The following is a 12,531-nucleotide window of genomic DNA, read 5'->3' on the forward strand; positions in this document are numbered from 1 at the left end:
AGAATTATTTGACTACATGACTGCAGTTTATTTGGTGAGAGTACAAACAGTTCTCAATTCCTAAATAACATCTTGAAATTACTTGGAAAAGTATGATGTGAACTTATGTGAAATGAATGTCCTTGTCCAACCTTAGTGTTCTGACGCAGGGCTGCCATGCTGTGCATATAGATGTGCATGCGAGCTCACCTTAACCTGCAGTACTTTGTCTGCAGGTTTTTGACTGATGCTTTTTGGTACATGACTCCAACTGTTTGCCCCTCCACTGTCTCTGAGAGAAGTACCGAAGATAAGACCATACACCTACATCAGCCATACGGACAAAAACAAATGTGTTTGTTTGACAGTTAACAAGAACGTTAGGGACTGAAGATGACAGCTACTCTAAAGTTATTCATCTTTATTATTGATGGCTGCCACAACTACCATTGTTAAAAAAATATCTTCTTGTCTGTGAGTATGTTTAAGCATCAAAAACCTTAACAAAATCATAATTAGCACTCAGTAAGGAAATTCCTTTAAAAAAAGAGCCAACAGATTTCAGCTGTGGCTGAAATGTAGATTTTTCATCTGAAGAAGCTCTCACAAAAAAATTTTAACTTTTCTACAATTCTCATTTCCCATACATTCCAGACACTGTAAAGGTTGCACATAAACACTGCAGAGTGCAAAGTTTTTACAAACAGATATTTTCCAGGTGAGGATATAGAAGACCACTGGGAGTCGCTTCAGAGCAGCTGAAGGTAGCAAAGCGAAAATGGACCAGGTTTGCTTTTGGATCATAAAAGCCGAATAATTTTGAAAGAAAATGGCAGACACAAATCTTCATTAAAATTGACTATTCACATTTATTATAGTATCCCACTTTAATAAAGATGGCAAAGATCTTCTAGCTTAAATATAGCAAGCATGTTTCAGTAGCTTCTCTCTTGCACCATCCTGTGATTGGGTACAGAATCATTTAAAATGAAAAATGACTTTCTTACCAAAACCTAACTAATGTGTTCTTGTCCAGGGGTCAGAAATCAGGGAGGCAATGAAATTCATTAACCTTTCATAACTAAATGTACTGATTGAACGTTATTAATGAGATCAGAGGTTTTGTTTCAGTATGCTTATGTTTGGATTGTCTTTTTTTTGTTTTAAAGCATATAATACAATGTTTGTTCAGAAATACAGCAGATGAAACTACTGAAACCAACTGCTAATAGAAAGAAAGGCATGGAAAGCTACTATTACTGTTGTGTCCTATTTAAAAATTTCAATTTGAATTCAGTCCATTTCTTGAAAATGGGAATGTTCAGTTTGAACAACTGAAAATAATGCATGTGACCCCAATTTCTCAAATGATATTGATTGAGTTTTGCCTTTGACCAGCTTTTAAATATGATCCTGACATATCACACTCAAATGGAGTGTGATATGTCAGCTATAGATAAACAGGAAGAACTTCCTAGGGGACATGTCTTTAACCTAAGGCATACAGTCTTGTGATAAGAGTATCAATGTGATGCAGTAAACAGTGAGTCACCTCTTGAAGGCCCACTGGGCTGTTGAGCAGCACGCTGGCTGTGGAGTTGGAGAGGGAAAGATTTCTGACCAGGAACTGCTGGAAGAGTTGCGGGTTCTTCAACACACTGGCCAGTATAAAGCCTTTACACACACATGCAAACACACACACACACACACACACACAGACACAAATGTTAAACCTGATGTTCCTGTGCAAAGTTAATAAGGCAAGACAAGGCGAGTTTATTTGTATAGCACATTTCTGCAACAAGACAATTGAAAGTGCTTTGCATGATGACAAAAAACATTTTTAAAAGGCACTTTGCAGTGTCACAATAAAGGAAAGTAAAGAAAAGTAAAGAAAGGTTTAAGATTCAAGATTCTTTGTTGTCATTATGTCATCATAATGAAATTTAGCTGAGACCCGGCTCAAAAGATACACGTGTAGGTGATGGACACAAAATTTAAAAACACTTCTAGAAAAAGAGAACATTTGTACATGAAATGTGGCATGTAGTATTTGGTATTTACATAAAGTGCAGCTTGTGCTGAAACAGTCTGAGATGGGCTGGTGGTTTGTTTGGTTGTCAGCATGGATGTTTAGTGTCTGCCTGCAGGGGGAACACTGCATTCACTGCTTTAGGAAAGAAACTCCTTCTGAGTCTATTTGTTTTTGATGTGATGTTTCTAAATCATTTTCCTAAAGAACGTGGAACAAACAGCGCATTGCCCGGGTGGGTGTGGTCTGCAATGTGTCTGGCTCGTTTCTAGACTCGTGCAACATAAAGCGAGTCCAGATCCGGTAGACAACATCCCAGAATCCCCTGTGCTGTCCTCACCACCCGTGCTAAGTCTTTTGTCTCCTGTGCCATGCAGCTCCCATACCACACTGTCACACTGAGGCACAGGATGCTAAAGAAAAGTTGGACTACAGATGGAAATTAATGACTTCAACTTTTTTGAGACTAAACTAACCAGGAAAATGTACATATTTAACCCATTCAGTGAAACACTAGATCCTTTGTGATCTATATTTATTTATTTAAAATCAAACGTTTCTCCCTGGGGAGGAGGTTATTCCTTAAAACTCTTCTGGGCCATTACACGTCTGGGTAATGGGGGAATATTGCTTTAAAACTTGTCTATGTCTGGACCAAGAGTCAGAGCCTTGTCGACGCTCTGTAACCTTCACCCCAATTGTTAGGAGAGCCCAGTTCAGCCACAGTCGGTCAGCGAGGGGTCTTCTGCAGTGAACTGCTTCTCACTGCACACAGCGCCTTGTTCACTTCTAAGGTAGTAAATCCCAAATAACCGTTGTTCCCAGCAGCAAACTTTGTTATAATTTAAACATTTAATTTAATTAGCATGCTAATTAAAGGACCATTTAATCTTCATTTTAAACCTTTTTGTATTTAGTTTTTTATTTTGTAGGCTTTTTAGGCCTTTGGTAATATATTGTGGTAATTTTATGCTTTTAGGCCCATATTTTCTTAACATATTATCAAATGTTGTTCCCTGGAGAGGAGGCAGCTCCTTGGAACTGTTTTGACCCATTATGCATCTTGATAATGGGGGAATATTCCTTTTAAAACTTGTCCATATCTGGACCAAGAGTCAGAGACTTACTGCTGTTCTGGACCTTCCTTCTAACTTCTTCTAGGAGAGCCCAGCTCAACCACAGTCTGCCGGGGACAGGTCTTCTAAAGTGAACTGCTTCTCACTGTGGACAGCAAGGTTCTTTATGCTACCTTTTCCAAGGTGGAAAAGTCCTGATTAATCTTCATTCCCAGCAGAAACCTTTACCAGTATATTTGAGGTAACGGTTTACAAAAGCAACTCTAAACTAATTGGTTTTTAACCTTGATTTAAAAGAACTCAGGGATTCAGCATTTTTGCAGGAAATTTGTTCTAGATTAGTGGAGCATAAGAACTAAAAGCTGCTTCTCCATGTTTGGGTCTGGTCTGAGGATGCAGAGTAGACTTGAACCAGAAGATCTGTGTGGTCTGGAAACTTGGTACAACATCAACAGGTCTTTAATATATTTTGATGCTAAGCCATTCATTGACTTCTAAACTAACAGAAGTATTCTGAAGTCTATTCTCTGAGATAAAGGGAACCAGTGGGAGGACTTTAGAACTGGGGTGATGTTCTCTACTTTCTTAGTTTTAGTGAGGATGTGGGCAGCAGCGTTTTGTATTAGCTGCAGCTGTGTGATTGACTTTTTAGGCAGACCTATAAAGACACTGTTTCAGTAATTAATACCACTAAAAATAAATGCATGGATGATTTCGTTGAGGTCATGCTGGAACATTAGATCTTTAATCCTGGAGATGTTCTTCAGGAAATAGACGGCTGATTTACTGACTGTCCTTATTTGCCTCTGGAGGTTCAGGTCTGAGTCCATCACTACACCCTGATTTGGGCCTGATCAGTGCTTTCTACCTGTAATAACTGAGGCTGTGTGCAAAAATTCAAAAATAATGACTTCAGTTTTATTTCTATTCAATTGAAGAAAATTATGGCCCATCCACACGTTGATTGGTTCTACGCATTGACCCCATGTTTGAATAGGTTCATAGTCACCTAGTGACATTGTAATGTAGAACTCTGTATCATCTGCATAGTTATGGTAAGTTATCTAGTTTGTTATGATCTGAGCTAAGGGGAGCATGTAGATATTGAAAAGTAGGGGTCCCAGGATGGAACCTCGGGGAACCCCGCATGGCATTTTTGTCAACTCTGATGTAAAATTACCTATTGACACAAAAACAGTCCCTGTTCTTCCAATAAGACCCAAACCAGCCAAGTACTGTACCAGAAAGACCGACCCAGTTCTCTAGTTGCTCCAGTAATATACTGTGGTCAACAGTGTTGAATGCTGTGCTCAGTTCAAATAATAACAGCACCGTGGTTCTTCCACAGTCTGCATTTATGCGGATGTCATTTAACTGTTGAAACACAGCTTTTTCAGTAACCTTACTCATAAACGGGAGATTTGAGATAGGTCTGGAATTTTGCAATAGCAGCTTGTCCAGATTATTCTTTTTTAACAGTGGTTTAATAGTGGTTGTGTTTAAGGCCTGGGGGAAGACACTGGGCAACATGGATGTAATAATAAGTTAAATAATAAGCATGTTGGTGTTTTAAGTCATTCTGGAGGATAGACAAGTCATGTTTTTAGGGTTCCAATTGTCCAGTTAGATCCAGTAAATACTGTCTACAGCCTTCTAGATCTACAGTAATAGCAACAAGAAACTACATCTCTTTTAAATTGTATGGTTTTACAGTTTTAATATGTATTGTATTGTATGGGCTTTTGGGGTGTACCTAGTTTGTCACACAGTATTTCCATCTCGGTAACTTTGTTTAGTTGTTTTCTATAGTAGAGACGGAGTGACTGAGCTTACACTTCACCATGAATGTACATGATTGTAATGAATGTCAGGATACTAAAATCTACACAGATTAATTCGTATAAATATTACATGTTTAGAATTTTACAGTTTCTATCAAGTAATTTCACATAATGTACTGTAAAGTTTCTGTAATGACTAAAATACTGCTTTAATGGTCTGTAGAAATCACATTTAGTCTGTTCTGCCCAGACAGATTATAATGACATGATGATGTGATTTATTTAATCTGATCTCACTAATCTGCCAGATGTGATTGTCCTTAAACCATAACATGGGGCAATGCTAAGTTTGTATGGTCAACAATGTTTTGACATCCTAAAAGTACTATTTTCTCTTAAGAACAAGTATTTGTTTCCACTAAGAACATATGAATTATTACTTGAAAGTATAAAGCTGTGTTTGTGTGTGTCCTCAGGTTGCTTTGCTTTTTGCTGAACATGGTGACTTCTGGAGCTCCAGCTGTGTAGTTCTGCTGTGTCTGGGCTTTAGATTCCCACTAAGGGTTGTTGCTAAGTTAAATGTTAATCATGTTCACAGTTATGTTGCTAATTTTAGTCCTTTTAAAAAACATTGGATAATTCCAGTAATCGTGTTTTATATTTAGAGTGAGGCCAGGGATTGGAAGAAAATCAGTCTGTTCCTTCAGTTAAGAAAACTACAGCAAGATTAGCAATCAGTTCCATCAGTTTAGAGGAGTGTCTGAACACATTTGCAATAATATTTGTGTTGTTCTGTGGACTTTGTTCATATTCAGTGTGGAGCCGAGGGGGTTGATCTAACCCAGGAATCTGAAGTTAACACAACACAAGGCTTCTGCTACTGAGAGCTTGACTGAACTATGTGGGAGCTGGTCATTTCATTAGATTGTTAATGATTAAGAAATCTGCCATGGGTTTCTTCCTGTGCTACTCACATTTTTTAGTATTTAAACAGGGAGTAAAAAAGTATTCTTGTGTGTTCAACAGAAGTACAGGTGACCTCCAAGTACATGGGCTTTCTTTCAGTTCTGCTTTCCAGTCTTTTAACAGATACACCTTCTGTTCACTCCACAGTTACTCAGCTTCTCATTAGTAGATGATTTAGAGAAAAAGGATGTCAATACTTTTTTAAACCTCTTGAGCTTAAAATTGCTGCCTTAGATGCATCATGTTCAATTGCATGTTATAAACATCTCAATGAATAATGAAAATACCTTAGAGAGTCGGGCATGGCAAGGAAATAAAGAGGATGTTATGAAGGACGTACTGGGCACTGGGCTCCACTTTTTGGGACCAGCCCTGTATACGAGCGGTCTGAGCAAGATTCTGAGGGCAGTGCTCTGTGACAATACCCCAACATGTTCGACCAGAATGAATCATACCCCCCGTGGGCCCACCAACTGCATGGGGAACCATGAGGAACCAGTGCAAAAGTGGATCAGATGGCAGTTGAAGGCAGGGACCTTGGCGGTGCGATCTCCTGATGCTTAAACTGGCTATAGGGACGTGTAATGTCACCTCACTGGGGAGCAAGGAGCCCAAGCTTGAGTGGGACGTTGAGAGATATCGGCTAGAAATAGTCAAGCTCACCCATATATACAGCATGGGCTCTGGAACCCTGTTCCCTGAGAGAGGTTGAAGAAGGAGCTGGAGGGGCTTTCTGGGGAGAGTGAAGTGCGGGCGTCTCTGCTCAAACTGCTGCCCCCGCGACCCGGTCCCAGATAAGCGGAAGACAATGAGTACAAGTACAATTATTGGTGAAAAGTGAAGCTTTTATAAAGTCAAACCTTGGCTGCTGTTGAAACTGTAGTCAGGTGGTAAAGGTGCAGCACTGAGACTCTCCAGGTGCTGCTGCAGGGTCTCCAGGTCCTGCCCTAAACCCGGCCTGTCAGATGTGAAGAGCCGGTTCTGTTCAACCACTTCACTAATGCGCTCCAGAAGCTGAGTCACTCTAGAACCAAAAGATTTGGATGTGAAATATGGTCAGTACCTGGTTCCAAACAAACATGGGAATTTACAATTATTTTACAAGTCTTTTAATAAGACCTGATTATCTCTAAAGTCTATCCCTATTATCAAAAACTTCACACCTCCTTTGTATTGTTATTGTAATTATTTTGAGTCAAAAAACAAAAATATGGATAGAGTAGAAAATGTACAGCAAAATGTTACTTGTGGGTCTGTAAGTCTCTCATAAAGAATAAAAAAGCATACTGGGGCATTTACATTTATGTATGAACGTCAACAGACAGGACCCAGTTTTAATGTTTAATCCTTCTAACATTCTGTTGTTAGAGGTTCCACATGGTTGGTGTGCAGCACAGTGAACGGCTACAAGTCACCCGATACGCTACCAGGAAGCCTGGAGTTTATGTTAACCTAAAAATACAAAAGGTTTCAGCCGCCTGACTCAACGAGAAGTTCAATGCTGTTTGTACTGAATGGAAAACAATGCCTCAGTTACCTGCTGAGGAAATTAATATTCTAAAAGGCTAAAGGATTGTGAAATACAAAGAGAAAGATGCTACGGTTATTTTAGTCATTATAAAACAAAAACCAGTTTATCTCAAAACAAGAACATCTCCAGGCACAAAAATGTAGTATTTCTAAATGCAGATTAAAGTGGATGCAGTAATCTAACACAAATTCCTCTGACAAGTGTGCCACATGGCCCAAAGGTCCACAGATTCAGTTGCTCTGTAAAGAGAAAGTTATTGTGAAAAGAGAATATGGACCAGAACATGGGTGGCCTGGTCTTACACCTATTTAAATCTAACCTCAAGTTTGCAGTAATGACTTGAAGTTATTGTTTTCTGCATTATTGATCAGTCTCCCACATCATTGTGGAGGAGTTTGGGTCAGCTCTTCAGTACAACACCGTTTCAGTTTGCGGAGGTTTATGGACATTCAGTTATACTCAGCTTTTTAGGTCTTGCCACAGAATTTCAGCCGGGTTAAGATCTGGACCTTAACCCTAACCCATTGAAATTTGAAGTTTCAAACCTTTCTGTTGCAGAGTTGTTGGTGTGTTTGGGATTCTTCTTCTTTTAATGACCCCATTTGGGTCAAGTGGCGCTGTTAGAAAGATGACCTCATATCTGACTCTAGAATACTTTGGTATACTGAAGAATTCATGATCAATTTTGTGACTGCAAGGTGTGCAGATCCAGTTGTTGCAAAACAAGCCCCAATCATTATCCTTCGCCCACTATGTTAGAGAGTTGAAAGAGTATAAAGTCCAAACATCTCTCCCAAATAGGATGGTTGTTGAAGTCTTGGAGTTCATTTAGATTCAACTTTGCAAACTTAACTTGAACTGCCATATTGTTTTTACAGAGAAGAGGCTTCCTCCTGGCAACCCGTCCAAAAAACCCATTCTCGTTTTTTGATAATTTTTCTGATCATGAACTTGTCGCGTTCTGAGGTTTAGAGTGACCAAGGCACAGACAACAGCTCGGCAGCTGCATGTTTAAAGGAGTCTTCTTTTATTCAAAGATAAGTTCAAAAGGTTTTCCAAACGTAGCAAGAACGTACCACAAATCCCTACAGATACAAAAACACAAGTCGAAACTCCAAAAACTTACAGAGTTGACTCTGCAGGAACATAGTAGTCAAAGTTTTAGACGAGGATAGGTGAACGAACCAAAGAACCAGCCAAGAACAAATAAAAACAGAGAGCTTATGAACAGAGGGAAGAGGAGTAAGGACCAATGAGATACTGAGACAGGTAATCAGATGAGAATAGAAATCAGGTGTGGACCAGGTTATAGAGAACTGAGGGAATCTGGATGGTTGCTAAGGTGACCGAACTAGAATACAAAGGGAACATGAGGGAAGCTAGGCAATAACATAACCAAAAGAACCTGACTACAAAAACAAAACTATAAATAACAAAACTCAGGGAAACAGAACTAAGCAAAACTATAGACGAAGATAATAAACCAAAAGAGACATAAGAACCTAGAATAATCATTAACTAAAGTAAACTCAGAAAATAGAGGGAATAGAAGAAGCACCAAAACCTAATAATTAACAAAGAACCCATAAAGAAACCCTGACCGTAAATGAAAAAAACCTAAACCACAGCAAGGGAACCAGGACGAGGAGGAACAGAGAAAATAAACTACTAAACAAAGAGCGCAGGTGAACAACTATTTAAACATAAATAAATACAGATATACTACATGGAAAACTAAACTAGAAACTACAAGGAAGACAAAGGAGCTAGAATAACAACGAATATAATAATAGTCATAAGAAAACCATAACAAGTAATAGAAAAGAAACCACTAAAGGAACTTAGACAAAACCCAACTAAATGAAAGGTCAAAAACACAAGACCACAACAAAGACCAAAGATGTCGCTTCACCACAGAACTTTAATATTTGACATGCTAACTTAGGCATGTAGAGCTTGAGATGGCACTATAGATTTTTTTGCAGCTTCTCTAAACAATACTGACCTAAGGGTCAATTTGCTGATTTGGCCACTTCTATGAAGATTCACTGCCATTTTAATTATTTCCACTATAATAATAATAATAATCTTTCCACTGTAAAATGATGTAATTAAAATTACTGGGAAATGGCCTTTTAACAGTTTCCAGACTGATATGCAGCAATGATTGTTCTGCTGATGTCTTTCCTCGTTTTCCTAAATTCTAGTCTGAAGCATTCAGACTAGCACGCAACTAAAACTACTGTTTTCTTAGAACAGGTCACACTTGCTGATGATCAGTTAATAAACTATATTTCCTTATCAGCACCTGGTGGTACTTTCATTTTAAAACTAATGGAAGAAGCAGGGATGTGTATTTTCCCTCTTGTATTTTTATTTATTAAATAATGAGGAATAGTGGGAAATATAATGCATGTCTGAGGTTACATTCACAACATTTTAGAAGCTGTTAAATTATCTCCTGATACATAAGAAACTGTAACTGAAATGGGGGTACATTCTTTATGACCCTGATTGTATTTACAATCTAGTTGCCTGTGTTGATGATTTCTTTAGCTCTCTGTTGAAGCAACGTGTCTATTGAGATTGCTGCTGTTCTGAAATAGGAACCCAACTGTTATTAGTGCACCAGGACTAAATGTAAGAAGAACCCAACTGAGACTGCACTTCTTTGCATGTTCTTTGTATTTAACAAATACCGATTTATTCATGGTGGTATTTACCAGATTAACAATACACAAGTTAACCTTTGCAAAGATTTATTTGGTCTAAGCTCTTCTTGTAATGGTACTTAATGCAAAAAAGATAATCAAACACAAAATGACACATAAATGTTAAAAAATATCCCTTGTTCTACTCACGTAGAATTCTTGTACTGCAGGAATCCAAATGCATCCCTTTGTCCATCTGGGCACAGCGACTGCATGATGGGAATGATGCCTGCTGAGGTGAGTGGCGCTGCGCTGTAAAAGGCTGGATATAAAGCAGAAAAAAGATAGAGGGATAAAAAGTGGAAAAAGCAAGAGATAAAGGAAGAGGACGTAGTAGTGGTGGAGAAGGAAGTGGTGATTGGAGACAGTGGACGCAGAGAAAAAGATAAAGAAATTACAGCACTAAAAAAGTGCAGGGAAAGATGCAAGGCAATGGTGACAGAGGTTCCTCCATGTCAGCACTGTATTTAAATACTTTTTATCATTGTTGAACATAAACAGCCTTTATGTTTCATGGCTGTTCATAAACACTGAATGAAGTAGCTCTCACTAGGACAAAACCCCACAAATTTTCACTTCTTGCCAATAGCACCATGTTTCCATGGAGACTGTGATGCTGATGCTTTCTTGTGAACAAGCATCCTGTTTATCTTCCCACAAAAACACATTTTTTTTGTTCCCCAGCTCACTCTTCCATCTAATCTACACGATCTACCCATAACATTTTAAAGAAATGGGAAATCTGCTGCACAGTAACATGTTGAACTACAAGGTGCAGGATGCAGTGGCAGTTTTGGATCTAAAAACGCAAAAAGCATAAACTATGTGGGTCACATTTATCTGCACCTCTAGTAAAGATATGAAAAATGAAATGAATCCTTCATTGCACTTGCATACACCTACAATGTTTTTTTTAGAACGACCAGCCTTTAAGTTGAGCACTTTCATTGAATGAGGAAAAGAAATCCTGTGTTAAAGGTTCATTGTTTTCAACAAAATGACTGCTGACGCAAATTGTTGTTACACTTTCTCTCAATGTTCAGTACCACTGCCTTTGCCAACAGAATGGTACAGTCTTTTACTGTAACGTTGGAGCATACTTTGAGTGGGATCTTTGGACAAACTCGCTAGATGCTCCAGAGTCCCAGGTCCTCTCATATGAACTCTTCTTGAGCTCAACCATTATGTTTTCTACAGAAATTAGGTCTGGGAGTCGAGATGACCATGACAGAAGGTTAAACTACTGTCTGGTGAAAACCCAATAACGATCTGTTTTTAGTTAAAGGATTTCCGTTTCTATTTATATTTTACAGATCAAGTGCACCAAACTCTTTTTTTAAAAGCTCATAGTACTTCATAGATAATGGCATTCATTCTAACAAGGTTCCAGGACATTTGGAAGGAAAAACAGGCCCACAGCATCACAGGTCCTCTAAATACTTAACAGTGACCCAAAGATGCCAGTTTTTGCCACAGTTCTGTCAGTGAGCTTTGGAGATTTTTCACCTCTCTTACCATCCTGCTCACTGTGTGTGATGGCAAAATAAACATAGGTCCACCTCCTGCCAAGTGTCAGTGGCTAGCAGAAAGGGGTTTCTGCATTACATGTGTATACCCCAGGGGAGCAGAAAGTCATGGATTACTCATTTAACATTCCTAGAAACGTTGATCAAAATAAATAATGTAAAAAATAATAGCAAATAAATCCCTCAGTTATATTTTGTTTGGTGATTTCATTATTGTGTCTTTACCTAAAAACAACAACTACTATTTCCTAACATGGTATTTTCCTGCACTGAATGAATGTACTCAAATTATTGGATGTTTGCACATGCTCCTGCAATATTTCAAAAAATCACAGCATTAACACATCTTTACTTAGCAGAATACCCACTCTTGCATTTTTACTAAAGAAAGTAATTTTGACTTTTAACTAAAATAAATTGTTGAAGCTATTTTCATACTGACATGGATCTTCTCTGACCATCCAGCTGAGAATTCAGGATACGCACAGGAGATTAATTCAGGCAGAGCCCACCATCAGTAGCATATAAAGACAATATTAAGTTCCCATCCTGCTGTGTGGAACAGAGTTACATGGACTGTATTATTAAAATAAGGACAGAGTTTTCTCACAGTTAGTAAAAGAAAGATCCTCACAACACTAAAAAACAACCACACACCAGTGCACTCTTCACCACAGGATGGTGCTAGAGCCAGTTCCAGTTCCAAGCCGTTACGATCAAAACATAATGTTGTTTTAAGTGGTGAACTCAAACGGATTTTTTAGAAATGTGACAGAAAATCTCATGTTTACAAAGCCTCACTGGAAAGTAAGCTAGGTGGTCAGAAGGTTTTCAGACCTAGATGGCATTTGTGCTTCAGGATACCAAGTTTATTTCAACATTTTAAATCAGGTCTAGATGAATGAATCCATTCATGATAAAGACCTTAA

The 12,531-nt window shown here is 38.5% G+C and overlaps 1 protein-coding gene across 2 annotated transcripts in view; it reads right to left on the bottom strand.

Annotated features, from left to right (window-relative positions):
* Positions 1–12,531, bottom strand: part of abca2 (ATP-binding cassette, sub-family A (ABC1), member 2) — a 98,738-nt gene that overhangs the window by 68,357 nt on the left and 17,850 nt on the right. For both annotated transcript variants that reach the window (XM_047380721.1, XM_047380720.1), the window contains 4 exons: positions 10,227–10,338; positions 6,695–6,858; positions 1,532–1,653; positions 190–303 (listed from right to left, as the gene is read on the bottom strand). In XM_047380721.1, coding sequence (XP_047236677.1) covers positions 190–303; positions 1,532–1,653; positions 6,695–6,858; positions 10,227–10,338 — 512 coding nt within the window. The remainder of the gene's footprint in view (positions 1–189; positions 304–1,531; positions 1,654–6,694; positions 6,859–10,226; positions 10,339–12,531) is intronic.

The sequence above is a fragment of the Girardinichthys multiradiatus genome, chromosome 12 (assembly GCF_021462225.1).
Source record: "Girardinichthys multiradiatus isolate DD_20200921_A chromosome 12, DD_fGirMul_XY1, whole genome shotgun sequence".
Classification (NCBI taxonomy): Eukaryota; Metazoa; Chordata; class Actinopteri; order Cyprinodontiformes; family Goodeidae; genus Girardinichthys; species Girardinichthys multiradiatus.